The sequence below is a fragment of the Pezoporus occidentalis genome, unplaced genomic scaffold (genome assembly GCF_034315485.1).
Source record: "Pezoporus occidentalis ecotype Australia unplaced genomic scaffold, CSIRO_AGI_Poc_V1 ctg86, whole genome shotgun sequence".
Taxonomy (NCBI): domain Eukaryota; kingdom Metazoa; phylum Chordata; class Aves; order Psittaciformes; family Psittacidae; genus Pezoporus; species Pezoporus occidentalis.
Window position 1 is genome coordinate 9,415,789 of NW_026916220.1, and position 19,806 is coordinate 9,435,594.

The 19,806-nt window shown below is 42.3% G+C and overlaps 1 protein-coding gene across 1 annotated transcript in view; it reads left to right on the forward strand.

Moving 5' to 3' along the window:
- Nucleotides 1-19,372, forward strand: part of SVEP1 (sushi, von Willebrand factor type A, EGF and pentraxin domain containing 1) — a 133,307-nt gene extending 113,935 nt beyond the window's left edge. The window contains exons 44-50 of the mRNA XM_062604470.1: nucleotides 185-358; nucleotides 1,785-1,961; nucleotides 2,862-3,032; nucleotides 11,830-11,925; nucleotides 12,442-12,537; nucleotides 14,825-14,918; nucleotides 16,797-19,372. Coding sequence (XP_062460454.1) covers nucleotides 185-358; nucleotides 1,785-1,961; nucleotides 2,862-3,032; nucleotides 11,830-11,925; nucleotides 12,442-12,537; nucleotides 14,825-14,918; nucleotides 16,797-16,827 — 839 coding nt within the window. The 3' untranslated portion in view covers nucleotides 16,828-19,372. The remainder of the gene's footprint in view (nucleotides 1-184; nucleotides 359-1,784; nucleotides 1,962-2,861; nucleotides 3,033-11,829; nucleotides 11,926-12,441; nucleotides 12,538-14,824; nucleotides 14,919-16,796) is intronic.
- Nucleotides 19,373-19,806: the final 434 nt, after the last annotated feature.

Sequence of the window (19,806 nt, forward strand, 5' to 3'; positions counted from 1 at the left end):
TCTCTGTCACTGGGTGGAGCTCCTTCCCTAGGTTGGCTAGGTTTCATTTCCAGGGCTACTGAACTCTCATCAATGTTCTTCATGATTTATTAGTCTGTGGCTGCTACTTTTAAATATTTAAAAAGGAATTGTTGAAGTTTAGGTCTAATATCAAGTGGAATTAATAAGAGCTCTTGCTTTGCAGAGACCAGATGCAAAGTTCCAGTTTCCTTGCTGAATGGGAAGGCAATTTATGAAAACAATACATTTGGAAGTACAATAGCATATTTCTGCGAGAGGGGATACAGCTTGGAGGGGGAACCTGCAGCAGAGTGCACAAAAGATGGAAGATGGAGTAATCCCTTGCCTCTCTGTAAACGTGTGTGTTTGCTTTATAGTGAAAAAGTGGTCTCAGTTTGTAAGCACAAAAGGCTAGGCTGCTCCTCATTTAAACTGACAATAAATGAAAGCAAATTCTGCAGATCTTTGTGGAAATATACTGTCATTGTCTTCTGTAATTTCTGGAGTGGCCAGGCACAGAATTTGTCACTTGTAGTTTAAATAACTGGTTTGGCTACGTTGGGAGATCTGTTGGTGTGCAGCCCATTTTTACAGAGGAACAAAGGAAGCAGTTACTGAGCAGTTACGTGTTAATCTTGTCTGAGTGGGTTTTTGTGACAGTAAAAGAACAAGCTGTGTTCTGCATAGTTCCCTTTAGTTGGAAAGCTGATACAAATGGAGTCGGTTGTAGTCGACCACGTAATGTATGAGAAACAGGTAAAAGAAGTTTGGAGAAGGCAAAAGGGAGACCTTGTTGTCTACAATTGACTACTGGGGGAATGTTGAGAAAAAAGAGCCAGACTCTTCTCAGAGGTGCACAGTGATAGGCTGAGAGGCTATGAATGCGAAGTTGCAACAAAAGAAATTCCAGTTATGTATTTGAAGAAACTTTACACCATCACAGCATGGTGTAAAGAGAGGACTTGAAATTTCCATCCTTGGCAATATTCAAATTCACCTGGTCAAGTCCCAAAGCAACTTCTGACCTGGTTGGCCCTGCTTTGCAGAGGTTGGACTTCATGGCTGTGTAAATTACTCTGTGAAAGAGCACCGTATGCACATGTGCGTTGTGGACACACACCCTTCCTTGTGTCTGTAACTAATTTTAAGATCCGCTGTAGTCTTAAGGTGATTAATTGAGACATCTAATTCTTGTATTGCAAAGGACTCATAGGATTTTAGTTTCAGAAAACTGGCATCAATCTGCTGTATATAGAGTCCAACCTTTTCCACATTCATAATGAGATCAATATTCCGTGCAAAAATAGCTCATCAAGCCTACAGCCAGCAATAAATAAGAATATCAAAATTTCTAAACCCTAATGAATGTTGTTGTAAGTCTCTGCTCAGACACCTGTATTTTTGCTGCTCTTGATTGATCCAGCCCCTCAGAACAAGAAGTAGGATAGGTCTGGCTCCTTTTTTTGTAGTAACGTTATGGTAAACAGGAAGAACAAGAGAGAATGGTTTGATTGTAACAATTAGAATATTCCCCTATTAAATCCTTAGTATATCTTCTCCTGGCATCAGTAGAGTATGGTAGCAAGCCATCTGTCAGCAGAGCATCAAACCTTCTAATTTTTATTATTTTATGTTCTAAATCTCATAATTTTACAAGTTGGACTTGTGCCCAGCATCCATTTCTATTGCTTTTTATATGATTCGATTTTGAAATTCGCAGAAACTATTCTAAAATATCCTTTTCCTTCCCTTCTCCTTTTCCCTCACACCCTTTCTTTGAACAGCAAACCCTTGTCCTGTTCCTTTCATAATCCCAGAGAATGCCATTCTGTCCGAAGTGGATTTTTATGTTGGTCAGAACATATCCATCAAGTGCAGAGAAGGCTACCAACTGAAAGGACAGTCTGTGATCACCTGTAATGCTGATGAGACTTGGACTGCAGCCACAGCTAAGTGTGAAAGTAAGTACATAAGGTACAGTTCCACAGGTCTTGGTATTCTCCAGAGGGCTGGTAACCACAACTGTGTCACACAGGAGAGTGACAGCATGGACCTGTCAGCAGAGCTCTCCACCTAGGTGCAGTTATTCTGGGAGAAGAGAACTTTTGTCTGTTACTGCCATTTGAAGAGATGGATTGCTTCAGGAGATTCAGGCATATAAAGGTGACCTAAGAAGCTCCCCAGAAGAGCTGTTTCCTCTTTTTTTGTAACAGTACTATTTCTTTAAAAGGACCCAGAATATGTCTATGTGGGTTGATGCCCCATGAGCATTTGTCCCACTATGTACTAGGCCTGACTGTAATTTTCTTCTCAGTTTACCTTTTGCAAGCACTGGAGCTGGGATTAGACTGTTGTATACCCTAAATATTCTGAGGATTATTTCTGTGAGGTTATGGGTCGTGGAGACAACGGTTGTAGGGAGAGGTGCTGCCCTTTATTGTGTTTATTGACACTGACAGAAGACAGTGTCCTTTTGCAGGCATGTCTGAAAGCTTCTTGGCTTCTTGCAGGCAATTTTGTTTAGTTCAGACAATGACATCACCTCACTCTACAAACCCAGTCTCATATATATCCTTGGGACCATCTGAAAGTTTCTGGTCTATATGGTGGATATAGCCATTGTTGCATGACCTAAAACTGCTATTCCTGGTCATCTCCCTGTTCACTGGGTCTATATACAGATTCTCACTGAGAATCTGAGGTGAGTGCACCATGAAGAAGTCCTGCTTACTGATTTCTCACCAAAGGTGTCTCTCTGCACCTCCCAGGTCCTTTGTCCACAGTACTGTGTCCAGGGTTAGAAATTATCATATTTCAAACTATTGCAGCTCACCAGCCTCTGGGTGATTTCTTTTGTTTAGAGATATCTTGCGGGCCCCCAGCTCACACAGAGAATGCTCTGATTCGTGGTAGCTTCTATCAGTATGGAGACATGGTTACCTATTCATGCTACAGTGGGTACATGCTGGAGGGCCCCCTGCGGAGCATTTGTTTAGAAAATGGAACATGGACAACACCACCTATCTGCAAAGGTAAGTCTTTTTTATGCACAGCAGTATCTTGCCATAAGCACGGAGGTGTCATCCTAGCTTCCATAAAGACAAAAGTGAAATTTTTTTGTAATTTCAGTACAGTTGTAGTTTCACCCAGTGCATTTTAAAATGCGGGATGTTGCTTTATTTCCAAGTGGAAGACAAGGATTCCACAATTTTTCTCTTTAGTCCTTGCTAATCTTACAGTTCACTTTGATACAATGTTGTATCCCACACAGTATCACAGTATCACAGTATGCTAGAGATTGGAAGGGACCTCAAAAGATCATCTAGTCCAATCCCCCTGCCGGAGCAGGAACACCTAGATAATGTTATACAGGAATGTGTCCAGGCGGGTTTTGAATGTCTCCAGGGAAGGAGACTCCACAACCTCCCTGGGCAGCCTGTTCCACTGTTCTGTCACCCTCACTGAGAAGAAGTTTCTTCTCAAGTTTAAGTGGAACCTCTTGTGTTCCAGTTGGTACCCATTACCCCTTGTCCTATCATTGTTTGCCACTGAGTAGAGCCTGGCTCCATCCTCGTGACACTCCCTCTTTATATATTTATATACACTAATAAGGTCACCCCTCAGTCTCCTCTTCTCCAAACTATAGAGACCCAGCTCCCTCAGTCTTCCCTCATAAGGGAGATGCTCCACTCCCTTAATCATCTTAGTTGCCCTGCGCTGGACTCTCTCCAGCAGGTCCCCGTCCTTCTTGAACCGAGGGGCCCAGAACTGGACACAATATTCCAGATGGGGTCTCACCAGGGCAGAGTAGAGGGGAAGGAGGACCTCTCTCGACCTACTAACCACCCCCCTTCTAATACACCCCAGGATGCCATTGGCCTTCTTGGCCACAAGGGCACAGTGTTGGCTCATGGTCATCCTGTCATCCACTAGGACCCCCAGGTCCCTCTCCCCTACACTGCTCTCTAACAGGTTGTTCCCCAACCTATACTGGAACCTGGGGTTGTTCCTGCCCAGATGCAGGACTCTACACTTTCCCTTGTTATATTTCATCAAGTTATTCCCTGCCCAACTCTCCAGCCTGTCCAGGTCTCGCTGGATGGCAGCACAGCCTTCTGGTGTGTCAGCCACTCCTCCCAGCTTAGCGTCATCAGCAAACTTGCTGATAGTTCACTCAATTCCCTCATCTAAATCATTGATGAATATATTAAATAATACCGGTCCCAGTACTGACCCTTGAGGCACTCCACTAGTTACAGGCCTCCAACTAGACTCCGCCCCACAGACTACAACTCTCTGGCTTCTCTCCTTCAGCCAGTTCACAGTCCACCTCACTACCTGATCATCCAGTCCACACTTCCTCAATTTAGCTGTGAGGATGCTGTGGGAGACTGTGTCAAATGCTTTGCTGAAGTCAAGGTAGACCACATCCACCGCTCTGCCATCATCCATCCACCGTGTTATTTCCTCATAAAAGGCTAAGAGATTGGTCAAACATGATTTCCCCTTGGTGAAGCCATGTTGACTGCCCCTCATAACCCTCTTATCCTTGATATGCCTTAAGATGGCACCAAGGATAAGGTGTTCCATCACTTTCCCAGGGATGGAGGTGAGGCTGATCGGTCTATAGTTACCCGGCTCCTCCTTCTTGCCCTTTTTGAAGACTGGAGTGACATTTGCTTTCCTCCAGTCCTCAGGCACCTCTCCCGTTTCCCAAGACTTGGTAAAGATGATGGAGAGTGGTCTAGCAATGACTTCCGCCAGTTCCCTCAGCACCCGCGGGTGCATCCCATCTGGACCCATGGATTTATGGATGTCCAGATTGCTCAACTGGTCTCTAACCCATTCCTCATCGACTAAGGCAAACCGCTCCGTTGACCTGACTTCATCTGAGGTCTCAGGGGTACAGGGCTCTTCAGGACTGCCTGCAGCAGAGTAGACAGAGACAAAGAAGGCATTCAGGAACTCTGCCATCTCTGTATCTTCTGTCACCAGGGCACCCATCCCGTTCATCAGTGGGCCTACATTGCCTCTGGTGTTAGTTTTGTCTGCCATGTATTTGAAAAAGCTCTTTTTGCTGTCCTTGACCCTTCTCGCCAGGTTTAATTCTAAGGAGGCCTTAGTCATCCTAGCTGTCTTCCTGCATCCTCTAGCAGCAGCCTTATATTCCTCCCAAGTGGCCAGCCCCTCCTTCCATGACCTGTAAACTCTCCTCTTCCACTTGAGCATACCCAGCAATTCCCTATTTAGCCACGCAGGTCTCCTGGCCCTCTTCCTTGACTTCCTACGTGTCGGGATGCTCCAATCATTGAGCTCGGAAACACCTAAGAGCCTCTCTCCTCACATCTTCTATGAGAAAGTGACAGAACCAGTCATTTTGCTGACATGCTGAGCTGTTTCAGATAAGCACTGCCAGTCAGTTTTCACAAAGATGAAGCACTGCAGAAAAACAAAGAGATCGAGTGGTTGCTTTGCCTCTCACTGTGTTTAGAGCATGACCACTCCTGAAAATTGTTTTGCAGTAAAATACTTAAGGATAGGTTGATACAGCTCACTAAATAATACAGACCAAGTACTGAAAAAAATTCATGATTTTAACAAAATCGCAAAGACAAAGTCTAGCCTTTCCACCCTTGGCATACCAGCAGGAAAATGTCACTTTCTGTTTTTTTTTAAATTACAGAATTAATTCTTTCATACAGAAGATTCAGATAAAAAAATTTTAACAGAAAATGGGGGAAATAAATACAAATCATAGACGACATGATAAACTAAACAGTTAAATATAATCATCTTCAAACTAACTTAAAACCAAGGATAAGGCATAGCTAAAACGTTTCAGGGTCACAGAGCTTTGATGGAAAAATACCTTGCCATCTACCATTTTCGCATCAGAAGCTTGACTAGCCTGCTGCTGCTGGGTAGCTATAGAGCAATAAGTTAGCTGCACCCTGAATTCTTATCTCAGGTGGTGTAACAGCAACCATATTATGGTTAGGTATTTTGCTTAGAAATGTGAGAATTAAAAGCAAAAAAACCTCAGGGCATATCAGTAGCCAGTCACTAGCAGCCCCATTCCCTCAGCTTGAGAACTCCCACAGAAGAGGAAAGGTGCCAGAATGCTCACCTGGGAACATTAAAGCCCACATCCAAGTTGTCAGGTCTGCATCTTCTCCTGCAAGTTTCAGCTCCCCATAGAAGCAATAGTACTTCTTCCCTACTTGGCTATTTGCCTCAGTCTTTAATAGTGACACCAGCCATCCTCAAGGTACTCAGTTCCCTGAGTTGGATGGCAGAGATGGGGAGCTGATTGAAGTCCCCTTAATTCAGGAAGAAATGGTTAGCAACCTCATGCTCCACTTAGAGGTATGCAAGCCTATGGGGCTGAATAGGTTCCACCCAAGAGTGCTGAAAGAGCTGGCAGAGGAGCTTGCTAAGCCACTCTCCATCATTTATCAGCAGTCCTGGTCTAATGGGCAAGCCCCAGAGGGTTTGAGGTTGGCCAGTTTGACACCTTTCTGAAAAAAGGGCAGGAAGGAAGACCCCAGAAGACTGCAGGCCTGTCAGTAATCTCAGTGCCAGGGAAGGTCATGGAGCAGATAATCCTGAGTGTGATCATAAAGCACATACGGGAAAGCGGAGGATCAGGCTCAGTCAGCATGGGTTCATGAAGGGCAGGTCCTGCTTGACCAACCTGATCTCCTTCTATGCTAAGGTGACCTGCCTGGTTGATGAGGGAAGGGCTGTAGGCATTGTCTATTTGGACTTAAGTAAAGCATTTGACACTGTCTCCCACAGCATTCTCCTGGAGAAATTGGCTGCTTATGGCCTGGATATGTGTATTCTTCAATGGATTGGAAACTGGCTGGACATCTGAGTCCAAAAAGTGGTGGTGAATGGTGTCACATTTAGCTGACGATCCATCCCTAATAGTGTCCTTCAGGACTCAGTGTTAGGGCCAGTGTTGTTTAATATCTTCATGGATGATATGGATGAAGGGATTGAGTGCATGCTCAGTAAATTTGAAGAGCACACCAAGTTGGCTGGGAGTGCTGATCTGCTGAAGGATAGAAAGGCTCTGCAGAGGGATCAGGACAAGCTGGATCGATGGGCTGTGGCCAATGGTATGAGGGTCAAAAAGGCAAAGTGCCAGGTCCTGCACTTGGCCCACAATAACTCCATGCAGCGCTCCAGGCTTAGGGCAGAGTGGCTGGAAAGCTGCTCATGGAAAAGGACCTGGAGGTGCTGATTGATGGAGCTGAACATAAGCCAGCTTGTGCCCAGGCAGCCAAGAGGGCCAACAGCATCCTGGCCTGTATCAGCAATAGCATGGCCAGCAGGGCCAGGGCAGTGATCATCCCCCTGTACTGGGCACTGGTGAGGCCGCACCTCGAATCCTGTGTTCAGCTCTGGGCCCCTCACTACAAGAGAGACATTGAGGTGCTGGAGCAGGTCCAGAGAAGAGCAACGAAGAAGGGTGAAGGGTCTGGAGCACAAGTGTGATGGGAAGTGGCTGAGGGAACTGGGGGTGTTTAGTCTGGAGAGGAGGCTCGCGGGGGACTTTATCACTCTCTACAGCTACCTGAAAGGAAGTTGTAGTGATGTGGGCTTGTTCTCTTCTCCCAAGTAACAAGTGATAGGACAAGGAAATGGCCTCAAGCTGCTCCAGGGGAGGTTTAGGTTGGATATTAGGAACAATTTCTTTACAAGGAGGGTGCTCAGGCATTGGAACAGGCTGCCCGGGGGAATGGTGGAATCACCATCCCTGGAAGTGTTCAGAAACTCTGCAGATGAGGCCCTAATGGTATGGTGACATAGTTTAGTGGTGGTCTTGGCAGTCCTGGGGTAATGGTTGGACCTGATGGTCTTAAAAGTCTTTTCCAACCTAGTTGATTCTATGATTCTGTGATTTTTGTTTAGGTCAGAAACTCTCTGGAGATGGAGAATTCTGCACTGAGCTAAGCCTGACTGATCAGGGTCCCCTCACCATTTTTCTTATTTTTTTTCAACGAGTTCTGGCAGCAAGATGCTGTGAATGCTAAGACCTAGACAAGCTTAGTTGCCCTGCTCTATGAAAGCAGGCACTCTCTTAGAATTCTGTATAGTTGCAATTGTCTTGCCTAAAAATCACATATCAGTAGGTGATTTTAAGGAGACCCAGAACCAGAGAACCAGGCTTGTCACTCCTGAACAGGAGTTTCAGGAAAAGAAGATGCTCCTGAAAAACAGGTTTCTCCTGATTATGTGCCCATGGTTTGTCACTGCCATGAAGAATCACCCATCAAGTAGCCAAATAGAGAAGATGTGCAATAAAAGCACCTGAGTTACTTCATGGGTCAAGAGGTATCAAAAGTCCTCAATTTATACTCCCAAAGCACTGAGCCTTTTCTGAAAAGTTTGCCAAGTATTGTGTCATTTCTGTCTAAACTGTGATGGCTACAGAATTAAAGGGATCTCTGCATGACAGCTACTCCAACTAAGTTTGAATTCATTAGAGAAAACGTTTGCGTATTATCTCTTCAGACTGTAATGATTTTGATTCTTCAGCTGCCCCTTTAGTATCACCAACTTTACTTTTTATGCTTATTTAATATTTGTTAGTTACACAGAACCTTATTTTATGCAAGGGCTGTATTTTTCTGCAAAGAGCGGTTCTTGCCACTGGTTACTATCAGCCTGGAAGGGCCTATCTGCAAAGCACTGTAAAACATGTTTCCTATTTGCAACACCATTGAGTCTCCTGCGACTGTTCAGAGGAATAGGTTTTACGGAAAATCACTTAAAAAACTAAGGGATGAGGTGGACAGATGGATGAGGTGGACAGATTATCAGGGTGCAGTGCAGGAGAACAAAGCAGAATAACCTGCCCTTTGGTGTACAAAGGGAGAGGAAGAACAATATCCACCCTCTCTTTTCACCTGAAAGGGGAACTGAAAAGGACTAAAAGGGGAACTAAAAAGGACTAACAATGTTTCTGAGAGGAGTGGCCTGTGTTTTCATGACCCATGTCAAAGTAATCTTTCAAAACTGCTGTAAAATTCATTTGAAGATTTGCCTAACAAAAGGCATACAGGATCCAAGCCTTTGTGGTCTACATCAGAAGCGGCATGAAAGCACTCAATGTAATGACTCACACTGCATTTCTGGGTTTTGGCTCTGTGAGTTGGTTGCTAATGTGTTCTAAACCTTCTTGAAATGTTCTGGCCCAGTTGAACAGGTTTGTTAATGTAAATATTGTAATTAAAAAGGAGATGTTGTTAGCTTCTTTGGGATAGCTCTCACCACAGCTGCACTTGCCTGAATCACTGCTCATTAGGGGTTCCAGGCCAGGTTCTGATCTGAGTTTCAGGGTGAGAAGTATTAGCATGGGTCCGCCAATCACAAACACGTGCAGGACTCAGCAGGCTGCACACAGTTTGTCTGACTCCATTTTTTTCTCTCTGAAATGATCTAAAATCTGTGTTGTCTCTTTGCCCTCTGCCCATATCTTCCTGTGGTCAGAGTGGTCAGAGTGGAACTGCCAACCAAAGAGTTCATACCCTGTCAGCATAGAAGAGCATTATGAGAGGGCAACAGAGATATGGAAAGCTTTTTGGCAAAGATGAGAACAGATAGCAGAAATTACATTTTCCCCTTCTTACCCATGTTTGTCTTGCAGAGGTGTAATGCTTTTTGTATCTGTGGAGATAACCCTCTGGCATGGATCTCCACAAGGGGATCTCAAAGAATAGGATTGATACCATGGATGTCAGATCTACTACCAATAACTGAGCTCATAATTGGTTCCCATTCTCTCCTCAGCACACCAGGACTTCATTTGCCCTGATTGGTTTCACAATAGCAGAAAAGGAGAATAAGATCCCAGCTTAACTTCCCGCCCCAAGCCTTTCTCTAGTCTTGTCTGTCAAGTGAAGAATAATCCCCACAGCTACAGACCCAGAGTCTCTGCCTGAATTGGTGTATAACAAGTGCACACCTAGGGATGATACTGTCTCATTGAGTTTCACAACCAGGGCCTGGGCAGAAATCCAGGAAAGGCCTATCTCTGCCTGAGATCCTGGATCACTGAGCTAGCTGGAGTTCCAAAGTGATTTCTGTAACTCATGAAAAAGCCACATCTTCTCCATTGACACAGAAAGAGAAAATACATTTCAGAGGCCATTTTTCACAGGCTTTGATTTAACATGGGGTATTATTTATGCACAAACCTTTTACCTCACATCCATTATACATTCATGGGATATTGTTTAAATGGTGTGGATCACACAAAGCTTTAAATGGCTTTTGATTTAACTTTCATAATTTTTCATTGCACAAAAGAATTCTGATTGGCACACTATTCTGCTTTAGCCAACACCCAGACAAGCTGTCTATGTAGTCATAACCACCATTATAATAAAAATTGTTCAAAATACCTGTTAAAATATTGCAACTTCTGTGAACCTGCCAGGGCCTCGGGTCCCTTCCCGTTCTCATTATCAGCTGACATTTGATGGGAAGGCTCTTGAGATGGAGAAACAAAATGGCAAAAGCTTTGGCCTCATTTCAAGAGACTCCAAGCCATAGCTTGAAGATTGGCATAGCTTAGCTGCAAGAGTGGCTCAAGTTTGGTTCTGTCAGGGGAAGATTTGCATTATTTCCAATGTGGAGCTCAGGTCCGAACAATATTTCCATGTGCTAAACCACTGTTGGTATTTAATACTAACATTGAACAAGATCTGAAACACTCAAAGCCTAAATTCATATTTTGCTCACACAGTAACTAATTAAAGATAAAACACAATAACAGTTCAGACTGAGTTTCCTGAGGTTACTACCACTAATTAGAAGTTAATCTGATTACTTATTCCGTAGTATCATCTCAAAGCCACAATTTTTGATCTTCTGTGTATGGTATGCAACCCAACATAACGAGGATTGTACTTCTTCCAATGATCTTGAAGTCTGACAAGTTTGTACGCAGCTTGCCACGTGACTTTGTAAAGTAGTCCTGGTTTCTATGTATGTTTTAGCCAAGATCTGGCGCAATGTCATAGAGACGTGGTGAAGTCCACAGCCTGTACAGACAACATATTGGGCTAGCATGATAAAGTACACTTCGAATTCCTCACTTTTATGGTCAGGTGCTCATTAACAGGTGTGCAAGCCAAGGAGCACCAGTCAGCATGAATGCTAAATGAGGTTTATAATCACACTTTGGGTTCCACAGGTAAACACTTCACTGTGCCACTGCTGCACCCTTGTGGGTCACTCCTAATTGTCTCATTATAGTGGATGATTGTACAATAAAAATTGCTTGTTCTACCACAGCATTTAATCTTACTTTCGACAAGCCCTATATTATGCCAGACAGTACTATGTTGGTGTTTCATAAGAGGGTTAAAAGAAATCTTGGTTTTATTATTTCAGAGTTAATTTGGAAGAGAAAAGAAAAACAAAAAAGAGGGGAGGGGATGGTGGGATAGTAGTTTTTGTTTGGAATGCGGTTTTTTATTTTGTTTTACAAAAATGAGTGAGGAAAAGCAAATGAAGCACAGTGTCAGCCTTTAAACATTATCCAAATAATTGACTCAAAATTTACTGACAAAAACTTCTAAGTTTTCATTTATGACATGGACAATTTTTGATTGTCTTAATGGTTCTAACACTCCTGCTTACAGTACCTGGTCCAACACACAAAGCCAAAAAACTGTATAGCCTTTGAAACCAAAGTCTTCATGTTTAACTATTTTTGTTTGTTCTACTCTAAACTTTACAACTGTGAAATACAACATTACTAAGCTTCTAGTTAACCTTTTTGAGTTTGTCATGAAATTGCATTGTTTCCAGCTGTCTGTCGGTTCCCATGTCAGAATGGTGGCATCTGTGAGCGACCAAATGCCTGCTCATGTCCAGATGGCTGGATGGGTCGTCTCTGTGAAGAGCGTATGTATATCATCCATGACTAATTTTAAGGATGTTGTAGGTAAGACAAGTGAACCAGGTGGGAAAATGAAAGGCAAACCCCATAAAAAATGTTAGGTTCTTCTGCTTGCCAAATTAAAGAGAACAGAAAGGACCAACCTTTTTTTTTTTTTGAATGGATGAATGACCATCCCTTGCCATCCCCAAACCAAAATAAGCACTTTTTCAATTGATGTGATTCTGCTTTTGGGTGCTCTTTCAGTAGTGTTGAAGAACAGCCTGCTTTAGTTCTTCAAAGTCTGATACTAATAGGAATACTTAATAGTTTTGGGGAAAGAACAGGCGTTAGAAGAAATATGAGTGTTCTGCTGGTTGCTGCATTTGTTTCTTGGCTTCCTTTATTTATCAGTCTGTGATTATGACCCTGATCAATTCATGTTCAAATAATATATAAACATAAGTTCATTTCTTGCTCACTTTATTCTTTGTTTTCATGGGAGATAATTGTTTTCACTGGGTCTCTTCTCCTGTCCTTAGCAATATGCATTTTGCCATGTCTCAATGGAGGTCGCTGTGTGGCCCCTTACCAGTGTGACTGCCCCCCAGGATGGACTGGACCACGCTGCCATATGGGTAAAACTCTTTTCAACTTCATTTTCTTCTCACTTTTTATGACTACTAGAAATACTTAGCACCGTTCACTAAAGAGTCTCTAGAACTACTAAGCTTCTCACAGGAAAACCCAGGCCTGCAGTAACATTCCTGGAGGATTTGCTGTCCCCAGCTGCAAATGATTTTCACAGTAGTCCTTGATGAGTCTTTAAAATTCTCAGAAAGTTTGCTCCCAGAAAGGACAGACAGCATACACGTGACTGCTCTCTGCAAAAAGAAGTGCAGAGGAGAAAGGATATCCAGAAACTAAAAATCATAGAATTATAGAATGGTTTGGGTTGGAAAAGACCTTCAGATCATCTAGTTCTACCCCCCCCCTGCCATGAGCAGGGGTGCCTCACACTAAACCTTGTCACCCAAGACTCCATCCAACCTGGCCTTGAACACCGCCAGGGATGGAGCATTCACTACCTCCTTGGGCAACCCATTCCAGTGCCTCACCACCCTAACAGGAAAGAATTTCCTCCTTATATCCAATCTAAACTTCCCCTGTTTAAGTTTGAACCCAAAGTTCAACCTAAGTTACCCCTTGTCCTATCACTACAATCCCTGATGAAGAATCCCTCTCTGGCCCGCTTGTAGGCCCCCTTCAGATACTGGAAGGCTGCTGTGAGGTCTCCACGCAGCCTTCTCTTCTCCAGGCTGAACAGCCCCAACTTTCTCAGCCTGTCTTCATATGGGAGGTCCTCCAGTCCCCTGATCATCCTCGTGGCCCTCTTCTGTCATATTACGCAAATTTTGCAGCTATTAACAACATAGGTGGTAAGGAGGATAGATGGCTTCTTCACTTCCGGAACAGTATTTCAAATCTACTCAGGCTGACTCGCTTTTCAGTAGCTAAATTAAAAATTCTAGTAAGCAGTTGCATCTGTGCCAAAGCCCATTCATAAAAGCTCATAACCACAGCTTACGAAGTTATTAAACCACTTCTCGTTTTACTTACTAGTCTTGACCTTTTCCCATGACAGAGCAAAGTGAAATGAGAAATATTTGAATTAACTGCCAGTCTCACTGGAATAATTATATGCATAAAGTGAGAGCTAAATGTGTTTCATTCATATGCTTCATTCCAGAATCAGAAGTCATTTTTAACATGACAAACTTGGTACACTTAATTGGACAGGGATGGTCCATCTCTATAGCCTCCTAGCTATTTTCTGTTTGTGTTTGGCCCAGAGGATGTTGAGTAGTATATTTCCATCTCCTTTCACATTACTGTGATTACTCATTTCCATTTCCTGTAATTCCATTTTAATCAGTGTTTTCTAATTGTATATTCTTTGCAAAAATATTACCCAGCGTTTGTCCTTAATGATATTTTTAGGTCTGTTCTCTAGATATGGCATCACCTGCTCAAAAGACTACAATTTCAGCTTTCCTGCATTATAAATGTCTGTATTTGAAGGACCTCATTGAGTCTCTAAATCTGTTCTGTACATTGTATGGAGTTTTACCTTCCATACCTCAAAATTGATTGGAAGGCTTGAAGGTTTGACATTGTTTGGTTACTTGATGTCCTTCGGTTAGGCTATTGCATAAAAGCAACCATTTTGCAGCTGGCCCAACAGGATCCTATCAGGCAGCTGGTGTTTGTTTTCTTATTAAAATGCCCTGTACCTCTTATGTCACACCTCTTATGGCTATCCAGTGTATTTTTCAGGAACTTACTGTCATTCTCTGCTTCCTTTCCTTGTCTCCATCTTACTCCTTGTGGCTCTTGATCTGTAAATGGCTTCCTGACCTTTAATGTTCTCTGTTTATGCTGCCTCTTTCCATACTTTTTTACCATATATGGTGTCTGCTTGTTTTGGCTGTCATATGCCTTTCAAACAAATACACACTGCTCCTTCCCAGAAATAAGGCCTATTCTCCTCTTGTTCTTCTGACTCTTCTGGTTCTTCCTGCTGCTTCCACTTGCATTATTTTTTATTTTTTTTTTGCCTCAACTTGAAGCAAGAACAGAATTTTTAAGGCAATGTGAAATAATACATTTGCTATATTGTACAACTTATACATTGCAGCAGATAGCAAAAGCAGTAGAGTAGGTCAAAATACATTCAGGAGAGATGTGTTTGTAAGGCTCCCCTTTCACAGCAGACCATGTTTTACAACAGACTCAGAGATGAGTTAGTTTTGAGAGCAGTCCATTCTTCACAGAATAATGCAGGTTGATTTTCAATGTCCTGTTCCTTAATCAGCTTGATGTGGGTGTGCTCGTTACTGCAACTCTGTGTTTATTTGTATGCAGCTGTTTGCCAATTGCCTTGCTTAAATGGTGGGAAGTGTATACGACCGAATCGATGCTATTGTCCCTCATCATGGACTGGACATGACTGCTCTAGGTAAGTGTTGTTCATCACTGTCCCATAGTCAGGCTGAATCACACCCTACTAAACTCTAAATATGAAGAATGTGCAATTAATTTTGCATATCTTGAGCATCTCTAGATTCTGTAAATTAGTAGTCATTGGATCACTTATGATTTTTGAGCCATCTGGAAAGGCCTTAAAGAGCAGTCTGCAAAATGATTGCCAAACGTCTAGAAAACTCAGGAAATTACACACTTACGTGGAAGCAGACAGGCAAACCTGAAAGTTTTTGGCTTATTTTTAATGGTATAAATTGATATGGCTTTTGTGATGTAATACAAAATGTTCTTCAGGAAATTTGAGTGGCCTACTGTGTGCAAGTGTTCATTTTGAACTCTATGTACCTCATCTGGATCCAGGTTCAAGGTTAGGGTGACACAACAGATGTTATAAATAAGAGCTTTTGAGTGCTGTAATCATTTAAAGAGTACAACGCAGTGCCTCTGAATCAAGTCCCAGTTCGAATAACGTGGCAGTGCAATCTCTGTATCAAAATTCCCAAGGGACTGGGCTTAGATTTGGTTCACGTGTGCTCTCTTTTAGAGGGTTTTACCAGTGTTTGTGTTTTGGACTGCTGATTCATGTCTAATGGGGCAAATAGAAGATGAGGTTTGCAAATCAGTGAGCCCCATCACTATATGAGGCAGCACTTACAAATCTCAATTGTGGCTTTGCTTTTTAAATTTGTGAAGTTTGAGTGTTTGGCTTTGAAAGCAGTCTGAACAGGATGTAGTTTTCCTTTAGAAAGCAGTTTTACTTCATGCTGCCATTATGAGCCATTTACAACCCTGAAGAGGGAAGGCAGGTGGAATGGTAATGATGTTATTGCGGTCAGGAATCAGATATGATAACAAAACATGCAGCATGAGTTCTGCTCCCTGTATGGAATAATACTGAAACATATGCTAGAAAAATATTTATACTTAAGTTCACACAGGCTCCTACTGAACACATTGGTCATTATCCTGGAGAGCTAAATAAATAACAGCCAAGTATTAATATTTTTCTATGGGATACTGAGGAAGCCTGTGACATTGTACATTTTTTCTGGACAGATACTAACAGACATTCCTCCCTGTCTCTCTGATACACTATTTAATGTAAAGCTATTTGTAATTAAAAGATGTTTGTTTATGAAATTACATTGTCCAAAATGAACAGTTTTCATTTTTCAGCAGTGATTAAATACGCCTAAGTAAAACAACTTTAATGTACTGACAGCAAACAGTATCCAGCTTTATACTGAAAGCTACACATCTGGATTCTGATTGTACTTCCATTTAGGACATGAAGCAGAGAAGCCCAGATCCAGTGGATTTAGCAGCCAAAAATGAAGTTTATCTTTGAGACAAATCAAAGGTCCCTTCAAGAGCTTTTTGAGAAGTTTCCCGCACAAAACTGGGGCTAGAGGAGGGGAGAGGACAGAAACAAGGACTGAAATTTGTTTTGTATCTTGTTAAGTCTCAGCTGCTGGTGGTTCTTTGTGGGGTACAATACTCTTCTGAGGACTCAAAAACAATAGACACAGACAGGAGTAAATGCCATGATAGCAAAGATTTGATGTTGCACGTTAATTAGGTCTGATTTAGAAGGTGAAGCTGAAAGGGACAAAGCTTTTACCAGCATCCAGAACAAGATTAGCTCCAAACCACACTGATGAGTTGTGAGTTAAATGCCACATACCTCTATTCCCCATACCAACATCCTTCCCCTCTCAGTATGCCATCTTAAGCTGTGGCCCTCTAATCTCTGGTATACTTTCAGACACCATCCTCTTGTGCCTCACTGTTGATCTTTGTTTGATATGTTCAATACAACACTGATTTTATTTTGCTTGTTTTTCTGATGCAGGAAACGGAAGGCTGGCTTCTATCCCTTTTAACATCAGAGCAGCAGTTCTACATTCAGAACATTCAGATACCTTTGTTCAGCTTAGGCACCAGGGCTTGGAATCTAATGCATTGTAAATCAAATCCGTTGCTTCCCTCCCAACCCAGCTCCCTTGTTTTGTATTTTGTGATACATTTTTAGTATACCTTTCCATTTTTAAAGAAATTCCTCTGTATTTTTCATTTACAAAAGTATTATCAAATATATGCTGCTACACACACACCATACATACACACACATAGAAATGTAAAGATTCTTACTGACCACTGAGGAAGTGGTTGTGTAAAGTGAAGTCCCTTCCATTTCTTACATACAGTAAGCTAATTAAACCACACTATACTGCCAACCATGATTAAACAGAATGTGGCGATTCTGCTTACCATCTGCCAAAGTATACTGCTGTCCAGCAACTCAACAGTAAAGAATAGTTATGCAAAGCTAATCAAGCCACTAAATTTTGCATTGGGCCTATTAATGAACTCATGTTGGTTTAGAAGCACATGTGATAAAGCCTGTGTTGTAACCACATTTTTTAGTGGGCATAAGAAGAAGATTCTGTAATATATATTATGTGACGTTAACGTCATTGGAGAGTGACTTAATGGCATCAGCATTAATTTTACCTAAGATTTCATTAGTAAAATGGTCAATAATACAAAAAGACATGACAGAACAACATGTCATTCAGAAAAAGATGGACCAAGCCTAGCTAAAAGAGCCTTTGAGGCTTTTTGGTTTACAGGCAGTTCAGGTATAGCTCTGAAGCTGGATAATCCAGGATCCAGCAGTGGGAAGCAGGTGGACCACTGAAACTTGTGCTTCCCACTTGCCATGGGACTCACCACCTCCCTGTAACCACTGTTCCTTTCCTGTGTAAATTATAAAGTACACTTCTAGCAGCTGTAATCTATGGGAATGCCTTTGATACATGGGGTTTGGGTCCCAAAGTTTGACTGCCCCAAAGATGGAGAGAGAAGACAGCAGTTATGTTTACAGGTGAAACTTTGCTATTTGCTTGAAGAAAAGTTTTATTTACATCATGCAGAACCCTCAGAGCACTGAAGAAGGCCTCTTTTGAGTGCACCACACAGGCAGAAGTGCTTGGCTGAGTGAGAAATACTGAGAGCACACATGCTGTCTGATTTTTCTTTCTCACACTGCTGATTGCGTTGCATCTGAGGGTAAAACACACCTGAATGCCATCGTTAAGTCATACTCTAATGAATTGAGATGCTAACATTTACCTATGTTTAAGCAGGGTGGTGAAATCACAAGGTGGAAATCACATGCAGTTTTTGAGGTCAGATGTTTGGTAATTATTGTCAGTCAGCAAAAAGTCTGATCTGTAAAAGAAGATGTTAGAGTGAGAACCTGTGAGTCGTTGATCAGAAGCTCCATTTTTCCCAGTAATAACAGAAAGCGTGGCTTGCAGTCAGCACTGGGAAAGAGGAAGGAATTTTACCTTCTGTAGCATTCCTGCTTAGTTACCCTCCAGATTACAAGTGTGCACAACCTACCCCACCCCTCCCCCTTCATAGATTTACCTTCCTTTTATGAATGCATGAACATGGACCCAGGAAAGTGGTATCACGCCAAAATGAGCTCACAGTTACAATTACAGGGCACAAGTAAATACTGACACATAACTAATGGCTGTTAGCCCAAGATCAGACAACAGGGAAGAAAGAAACAAGCAAAATTGTGAGCCAGTAAGAGCTTTCAGCCAACTAAAAGAACATAGGTAAAGGAGTCATTAGGGGATCAGATTAATATGAATGTAGATTCCTTCCCAGTGGGAGCTGCAACCAGCTGAAGAGTTGTCATTTCAGCTCTCACAACCTTCTTTTTCTAATGGATTCTGCTAGCATATAGCAAGTCTTCTGTCTCCTAGCGCCACAGCCGTTGATGTTTACAGCTTTCACTGAAGTTAGTGTTTGGTAAATAATGTCTGCATTTCAACCCATAGTCACCACCATTTGTAGGCACTTTACCCTTGACCTCCTTGCTGCCTTAACAGCATATGAACGGAAGCTGCAGTGAGCAACACAGGACTTCTCGAGGCAAAGAGTGCAGGGTGAGAAAAGCAGATCTTTATTTATATAAATAATGTCACTCTCATGTTTTGGTATTTTTTCCAATGTTCTTCTCTGGTGTGTGCCCTGACTCTCCACTGGTGATCTCCAGAGCAGGACAGTGGTGAGAACAGTGCTTAAAGCTGGCAGAACATTGCTGGAGATTTTAGGACTGTGGGATGGCTTTTTGCACTCCAGCTTCACACTACTGACTAGTACATGGAGTCCCAGGATCAAGCCAGTCAATGTGTTTCATAAGACAATGTGGTGATAGGACAGAGTAGCTGAAACTAGAGGCTGTTATATTAGTGCTGTTGATGACGTTTTGATACTTGCTGGAACACTTTCCCCTCCCTACCCAGTACTGTATTGTCATTTATGTCACAGCTTGTTGTGTGTTTTAGACAACTTCTATGTGATGCACTTTACACTGTAAATAAAGATGCACCCTGTTTCGTACCCGTATAGAGGCAACATTGCACTCTTTCCTTAATGCCTCACAACAGAAATAATGGCTTACCCTTAGGACCTGCTGGCAAAGCCCAAAGAAAGGGAAGCAGAACTTCACTCAAGGGAAAAAGCAAAATAATTGCCAGTAATCTTACAAGGATGTGCTGGATTAGTCCAGGTTTGCTCTTCAGACAAAAACGCCGTTAGCACTTACTTTTTCAAATCCTTTCTGCTGCTACAGCATATTTTAAAACCTGTATGGACCGAATGTACCACTAACATAATCAGATGAATTAAAACCTGATTACTCGCTATTTACACCAGATGGAGATAAAGTTTGTTTTCTTCTGCACCAGTACTGGAAATCTTAAATCTATGGACACCCGTATTCAAAGACAGCTGAGGATAAAAATGCTGTATAGCAGAAAGATAACTTTGTAACTCCCAAC